At 40.9% G+C, this 8,402-nt stretch overlaps 1 protein-coding gene across 3 annotated transcripts in view; it reads left to right on the top strand.

The window, feature by feature from the left end:
- TMPRSS2 (transmembrane serine protease 2) overlaps positions 1–8,402 on the top strand; it is a 70,162-nt gene that overhangs the window by 45,566 nt on the left and 16,194 nt on the right. For 2 of the 3 annotated variants that reach the window (XM_042459295.1, XM_042459297.1), the window contains exons 5-8: positions 1,669–1,788; positions 2,416–2,572; positions 5,093–5,203; positions 7,001–7,044. In XM_042459295.1, the coding sequence (XP_042315229.1) occupies positions 1,669–1,788; positions 2,416–2,572; positions 5,093–5,203; positions 7,001–7,044 (432 nt within the window). Of the gene's footprint in view, positions 1–1,668; positions 1,789–2,411; positions 2,573–5,092; positions 5,204–7,000; positions 7,045–8,402 lie in introns of all 3 variants that reach the window. The other variant, XM_042459296.1, reaches the window with a different exon arrangement.

Here is an 8,402-nt window from a genome sequence, read left to right as displayed (position 1 = left end):
CCCCCCCCCCCATTGATCAGAGCCCTTCCCTGTCTGGGCGAGATCAGATGCCTCCTCGCGAGGAGCCTTCCCTTCCCTGCCTGGGCAAGATCAGAGCCCAAGCGGGCAGGGAATGCCTCTTTGAGAGGAGCCTTCCCTTCCTGCCTCTCCTCCGTTAGAAATGGGCTCTCCCCACACAGAGGGGAGGTTGCAATCCACCGGGAGAAGCCTTGTAGTCCTTTGCAGATGCAGGCGCTTGAGCAGCCGGGACTTCAGGCGCTTAAAGCGCTGAAGAGATTAAGCGCCTGTAAACCATTAAAATAAAAAATAAAAATAATCCTTATCTCTTATTGAAAGACCACAGCGGACAAAGGGGTGAGGGAAGAAAAAATGGCGACAGCCACGACGGATGGGGACTGAAAGGGCAACTCCCCCAATGACAGCCCCCATCGCAGTCAGCTCCTCCCATCCTTCTAGCCCGATTCCAATGCTATCGTTCTCATCTAAATACTCCGGTTCCTAACTCGAATCAAGGGAAAAACACTAGGTAGGATCCTAGTGTTTTTTTAACACGCGTTAAATGAGGAAAACACGGATTTAAATTTTATCCCGCTTCTGGATTCGATTTCTAGTGGGGACGATTCCGGGTTGCTCTAGAACCGTTCTAGGTTTAAATCGGATCCTAATATGAATGCCACTCCTTGGATTCGATTCAGAACGCGGGGTTTCCCCTAGTGGGAACAAGGTCATGGTGACACTAAGGTGATCCTATCATGGGGTTTTCTTCACATGTTTCTTCAGAGGGGCATTGCCATTACTGCCCCCCCCCCCCTAAATCACCCCATCGCTCCACGTCCTCAGCTTTTCTCTGTTACCATTCAGCCAGCATTCTATATCCATTAAACATGCTAAGTCTTCGATGGTGTTTTTGGGGGTGGGGAAGGTCCTAGGATTTTTCTTAAAGTTTTGTTTTGTTTTGTTTTCTACTTTTGTATTCCATGTTCCCTAGCATTCACACTTGGGGAATTGAATTTTCCATCAGTATAGAGGAGGATAAAGTTTGAAGCCTATTTTTCATAAATTGTGCTATATTGTACAAGGTATTAAGCCTAACAAGATATTACAGTGGTGCCTCGGGTTACGAATTTAATTCGTTCCGCGGCCGCTTTCGTAACCCGAAAAGCCTTCGTAAGCCGAATTGCCATAGGCGCTAATGGGGAAAAGCCGCGTTTCGTGCGAAAAAGCCGAAAAAAGCACCAAAATTTTTTTTCGTAACCCGAGTAAACATTCGTAACCCGGAACAATTATTTCCTATGGGATTTTTTCGTATCCCGAAAATTTCGTAACCTGGGTATTTCGTATCCCGAGGTACCACTGTATGTCTTTTCTAATTATAAATGTCATTGATTATTATACCTGTTAAATTAAATTGAATTGAATTCATTGTTTTGTTGTATTGTGCATTCTTATACAAAGCGTAAGATGCATATTTTGCTTTAGAAATGGACCTAAAGTACTGGAATGCTTAGTACTGGAAAGCTTAGTGAGTCTGAGTCAATGTATGATGCTACTGAAAATGAAATAGTGAAATATGGTTTTGTTTTGAACATGTGTCTTCCCTTTCTGCTAGATTTGTAGCTTACTTTGGAAAATCTATTTGGTTTTCTAAATGTGTGTATCTATTTGCAGTAACAGACAGTTGTTCTGGCTCCAAGATAAGGTGTGGTACAACAGGAATATGCGTGACACCATCTGAGTGGTGTGATGGAATACGAAACTGCCCTAATGGTGAAGATGAAAATCGTTGTGGTAAATATGCACAATCAGTTTTTGTCCGTATCTAAAATGAGTTCTATACATGGTGTCAAGGAAAACTGTGGTACTTACTATTATAAGAAGTAGTGAAGGCCACCAACCTGGATAGCATTAAAAAAAAAAGGCTTGGTTGATCATGACAGATGTATACAAGAAGCCCCCACATTTCGATGCCCCATTATTTGATGACTTACTTTCAATTCTTGCAAATTAAAGATGAGGAGCCCGCTCTTTTGTCAGTTCTTCTTGCCTATGGATGCTTGCTTGGGTTCAGCTATGCACGCTACTTCCAAAGTGAGCTGTGATTGGCGAAGCACCAAGCCAACTGAGATACTTTACAAGCAGCAGATGCACTGGCTGTCTGAGGGAATCCACCATAATTTCCTCATGTTCACTACAACTTCCTTGTTCTTTTGTCCCACCAGAGTGACAGGTAAATTGCTGTACTGATAGGACAATAGGCTTTGTTGATATTTTAGAAGAGCATTTTGAAATAGGTGGCTTTTTATAGATGCACACACAGATTTTTCGGCATGTGAAACCTGTTGGTAAACTGTTTTGTATATGAGCCCTGAACAACAGATATCAATGGTGTTCATACATTTCTTTTATCCAAGTTAGACTTTTCGGACCTGAATTTCTCCTGGAAGTCTATTCATCTGAAAGCAAAGACTGGTACCCTGTATGCTATGATGACTGGAATGATCAACATGGGAAGACAGCCTGTGAAGATATGGGATATAACTCGTAAGCATGATAATACATTCATTATAGTAATGTGAGTCTGTGTTTCTGCTGCAATAATTTGCTATGAATAAAATACTAATAGTTACTTCACAACTTCTTAAAAAGTTAGGTAAAGCTTGTATCAAAAATGGCTACGTTTATCAGAAATAAAATATCACAACAAATCTTGTATGCTCCCTTTTAACTGAAAGCATTTCATTAGGTTAGAATTAATTAACTGGTTTAGTGCTTTATCTCCAGAAAATTGGGAGTTCTCTTCTTCTGTGATATAATTTTCAAGGAGATTATATTTAACTAAATTTTCTAGACTACACGTTTTTTTATTCTGAATTCTTTTGTGAATAAAAAAATCAAAATGAACTATATTTGGTTTATGTTAATATCATGTTTAACTTGCATTTAATGGTATATGCCAGCTTAGTGGTTTGAGTATTGTACTAGGACTCTGGAGACCAGTGGTCGAATCCTTGCTTGACCATGAAACCCAACTGGGTGGCCTTGGACAAGCTACACTCTCTTAGCCTCAGGGGAAAGCAATATTAAAATCTCTTCAGAATAAATCTTGCCAAGAAAACCTCATTATAGGTTTGCCTTAGGGTCATCGTGAGTCAGAAATGATTTTAAGGTACACAACAACAACAATGGTATCACAATTGTAGCCTAAAAGCAATGTTTATTAGAATACAGAGCTTTCTAATACAGTGGTGCCTCGGGTTACGAAATTAATTCGTTCCGCGGCCGCTTTCGTAACCCGAAAAGCCTTCGTAAGCCGAATTGCCATAGGCGCTAATGGGGAAAAGCCGCGATTCCATGCGAAAAAGCCAAAAAAAGCACCAAAATTTTTTTCGTAACCCGAAAAAACATTCGTAACCCGGAACAATTATTTCCTATGGGATTTTTTCGTATCCCGGAAATTTCGTAACCTGGGTATTTCGTATCCCGAGGTACCACTGTAATTAAGAAATATGACAGTGCATGTGAGCTCTCATGCATGATTTATAGAAAAAAAAAATCCTCAAGCCTGTTTTGGCATGCTCTGTCTTTCAGAATTTTTTTCTATAAATCATGAATGAGAGCACACATGCACTGTCATACTTCTTGATGTTGCATGTGAAAATCTGTATATCAGGATATTAAAAATGGTCTTAGAAAACTTGCTACTCCTGGAGGGTCTTAGTGCACAATTGAGGGTGGAGGCTTTAAAAAGAACTGTAACAATAAATTCAAAAATATAGCCATGTTAGTCTGTAGAATCAATATGTATATTGTACAGAGATCTTGTAGCACCTTTGAGACTAACTGAAATTGTAAAAATAAAGGATTTAAATAGTGGTGTGCAATATTCAATTTTTACATCACTCTGCTAATAAACATAAAAGCACAGGAAATTGGGGGGGGGGGGCGGGAGCAGTGGGCCTGTTCAGTGTTGCAGCATTATTAATGTGTTGTGCTAGCACCAGAGTCTGACTCACAATCGCCTGCTAGTTCGTGACAATTACCAGCTCTTCCATCTAGGTCAAACAATGCTAGCCTATTATTATAATATTATTGATATATTTATTTATATTCCACTTTCCTCCCAAAAGTGGGACTAAAAATGGCTAGACTCACAGCCCATGATACCTTACTGCTTAAGTAAGGTATCATGGTAAACAAAAAAAGATGGTATCCATCTCTCATTCTGTGTACAAAAGCCAACTAGACTTATCAGCTGTGGCAATGGGAGAACATGTATCATTGCATTTCAAGTCAGCCAACTGCTCCTCAGAGCATAAGGCAACCCTCATGGCACACAGCTTTCTCCACCAATGCTGGAAGGGACCACTTCACTCTCACCGCTTGAAAAATTAATTTTTCAAGCTGTGCTCTTCCTAATGGCATGTCTAGCCTCAAGTACAAAACTAGCATGGAACAGAACTAAGTGAAGAGAAGAGAGCGGGATAAGGTACCAGCTTTCTACAAAACATTCTAAAGGCATTTCAACTAATGCATAAATAGCTTACTTTAATATAGTCCTGTTTGCCTAACAGATGATACCAAACTGCTGCATGGCCATCAAATAGGTAGAATTGTTTTGTTAGGAGGCTTTAGTAGCACTATCAGAACATGCTTAATGCTCCATCTTATTTTGTCTGCTAGGGATATTTTCCTTTGTGTTAACCACTACCTTTTACTTCATTTTGAACACAAGACATTAACGGTGGTAAAGGAATGAATCTTTATGTGTGACTCTGTGCAGGATCTTTTAAATATATTTGATGGTATCAAATCCAAGTGCTGGGAATTTCAGTTTCTGTTTCCTCTGTCTATTTTCAAATAACATGACTCATTATGATACACAAAAGGCACAGGGCCCTCACATGCAGACACTACTGTTATCTGCAGTAACAAATGGTAGCAAACAGAGAAGTTAGTAACTAGCTGTATTATTCATCTGTTATCTGGCTAAATTTAATCCTTCCTTTCCTTTCCTTTCCTTCTCTTCCCTCCACCCCTCCCTTCTTTGGAATTTGATTGTATTTACTTTATTGTTGGTTTTTATCTTTGGCAGGAACACATATGTCAGCAGCCAGGCAGTACCATTCATGGATGCATCTAAAGGCTTTATGAAGCTGAATTTAAGTGCTGGGCATATAGACCTGTATAAGAAACTATATAACAGGTAATTTTTCTGTGCCTTTTGCTTATTTTCAAGGGTTTGGCTCCTCAGACCATTATTCATTACTCTAATTCTGTTCAAAGACATAGCCATGTTTGTATGGAATATCAAGTGCATGGAAGTAGACCAAGTCTACAAAAGCTTATACTGCAACGTCTTTCACACAGTTAGTCACAAAGGTGTTGCAAGATGCCTTTGCATACGCTCCAATTCCATGTTGTTCATAGGTTTAAAAGCAAATCCTGGTTTTATGAAAACAAATAAGCTATGGAATAGTTCTGTTTCTGCCTTTAAGAGCCCTCCCCCAATTTCAGCATAGAATGCCACTATTCTTTTTTTCTTGCTCTAGCTTTTGGACATGCATTGCTTTGATTCAGCATTGGACAGTACTTCTCCAATGGTTATTCTATTACAAATGATGGGATAGTAGAAAAGCAGATACACAAGGATTGTTTTGAGGGAAGGATTGCTCTAGAATTCCCAAGGATGGGGGTATAACTAATGCCTGCTTTAGAACTGTACCTAGCATATGTAGCAGGGTGGCAGCCACTTCAGCATAATGCATCCCCAAAAGGTATGGAAGTGTGTTTGAATAATGCAAACCTGTGAGTGAAATAATAGGGAAGGTTTGCAGTGATTAAGAAATCCTGATTAAGGAGCATAGGCACCTGTGGCTTAGAGAAAGCAACTAAAGGCTTCAATATAGGAGCTGCATTCTAAGATAGGGAAGTTACACAGGATGCCAACCCAATCTAGCCTCATTTTAGGGAATTGCTGAGAAAGAATTGCTGAGAGAGAATAGAGAAAGAAAGGTAAAATATCTCTAAGGGGCTGAGCAGACAGGCCAGAATAGCATGGGCTGAGCCCGTGCTATTCAATTCCATATTGGTCTTTTCATTGGCAGAGGATGGATGGATATTTGCAAACCCATCCCTTGCACTGCTGATGTATGTAATCATGTTGCCACATTGTTGCTTCTACTGAGAACCCCCTCCCATTGTGCATCTGATGTGCAAATGTGGCACCTGGCTTCACCCATATAGCCAGGTGCCTCGTTTCACCGTCAGACATGGCAGTGCAGGGACTTCTCAGTAGATGTGATGGCATCACAAGGTAAGGAGCACAGGAGGCCATTTAAACAGCCAGGGTTTGCCATGTAGTTCCTAGGAGTCAAACTGACTTGAGGTAAAGGCTGTTTACCCTGGGATTGGGCAAGATCCCCCAATGTGTGTCCAATCTGCCAGGATCCAGCCCAATCCTGGCTCCAGGGTTTTGGCCTGTATTGTCTAAACACAATGATGGATGGCAGGGGCAGGAACATGGGCTTTTTGGCCCATGAAGAGAACCTCTAAGATCAGTTTATATCACAGAGGGTTCTGGACAGATGGACAACAAGGAAGAATACTTTGGATCCTTCTAGTTATCTAATACTTACTCTTGCCCAGTCTGAGGCATTCTTGACTTTTCACTGCTATGTGTAGTTACACATCTAACATGAAGCTGATTTTGTGGGTTCCTACAAATCTGGATCCTTGCCAATTGGGAGGCTTCTGGTCAGATGGAAGAGATCTGTATGGTGAGATCTGTATTTGTGTAGTTATTCATGCAACATAGGCATGCAGGATACCACTATGCTGAACTGGCTGCTGAGTGTGACTGGGAAGGAGGGCTGTTTTTATGCACAATATAATAAAAAAAATTTTTTTTATTTGTATACCGCTTTTCCGTCTGATCAAAGTGGTTCACAATACCATACAGTACAATATAAGTAACGTCTCATTCTGTCTCTTTGTGTTACAGTAATTGGTGTTCATCAATACGTCTGGTATCTCTGCGATGCATAGGTAGGTGTTGCAGTGTTGCTTAAATAAGTATTAGCTTTATTTATTTTTTTATTATTTAACTTGATGATGACTGGCATGCAATAATTTGATTTTTTCTTAATTTTAAATTATGTGACTGTTAAGATGATGTATTTATGAAACTTAACTGTGTAAAGAGAATAAACTTTAATAAAGAATATATATATATATATAAATTTTTAAATTCTGGTGGCTTGGTTTGAGGAAATCAAATATGGAAACAAGGGAACAAACCCTAATTTGTTTGGGGATTTTCCTTTCCATTTACAGTTCTAGTTACTCTGAATATAAGAGTTGCCATTATCTTTTCCATTAAACCTTTCTAAAATGAGGAGCTCATTTTAACTTGCGTATATTTTATGTGATTTTATATTAGATATAGATGTTTTAATTGTTTTGAATTTTGTTGCAATTTTAAAGGTTTTATCTGTGAGCCACCTTGGGTCCCTCAGGGAGAAAGGTGGGATATTAAATAAATTGATTGATTGATTGATTGAAATTTTATTTATATACCGCCGTTCCTATGATCACGGCGGTTTACAAAACAGAATAGGATAATAAAATAAAATAAATAAATGAGTTTGAGATTAGCAATAGCAAGTACATTTATATACTGCTTATCAATGCACTTAATAATAATAATAATAATAATAATAATAAGGACTTTATTTATATACCACCCACAATTACTGGGGATCTGGGTGGCTTACAACAGAGGGGAGAATAGAACGGTTCCCTCCCTCAGGCTTACAATCGAACAAGACACGACACAAAGGAGAACGGAATGGGGGTGGTGGGGGGGGGAACAGGTCCACCATTCTCTCTCCACTGAAGACCTGGAACCAAAGCAGATGGACCGGAGGGAGGGCTTCTGCTTTTCAGCCCGGGATGGAGCTAGCCTGCCTCTCTCCCTCAAGACGGAGGATGACGGGAGGGCTTGTCTTCTTCCAGCAGCCTGGTGGAGCTAGCCTGCTCTCTTCCCTCAGAGGAGGATGAAGGAGGGCTTGTCTTCTTCAGGCAGGCTGGTGGAGCTAGCCTGCCTCCTCCCTCAAGACGGAGGATGAAGGGAGGGCTTGTCTCTCTTCCAGGCAGGCCTGGTGGAGCTAGCCTGCCTCTCCTCTCCCTCTCAAGACGGAGGATGAAGGGAGGGCTGTCTTCTCCAGGCAGGCCGGGGAGCTAGCCTGCCTCTCTCTCCCTCAAGACGGAGATGAAGGGAGGGCTTGTTTCTTCTTCCAGGCAGGCCCTGGGGGAGGCGAGACTGCTTCCTTCATCCCTCAGACGGAGGAGGAAGGGAGGGCTTGTCCCTTCTGCCAGGGCAGGCCTGGTGGAGCTAGCCTGCC

Source organism: Sceloporus undulatus, chromosome 3 (assembly GCF_019175285.1).
Source record: "Sceloporus undulatus isolate JIND9_A2432 ecotype Alabama chromosome 3, SceUnd_v1.1, whole genome shotgun sequence".
NCBI lineage: Eukaryota > Metazoa > Chordata > Lepidosauria > Squamata > Phrynosomatidae > Sceloporus > Sceloporus undulatus.
Note: the sequence above shows the minus strand (reverse complement) of the source record. Positions and strands in the feature narration are given on the sequence as shown.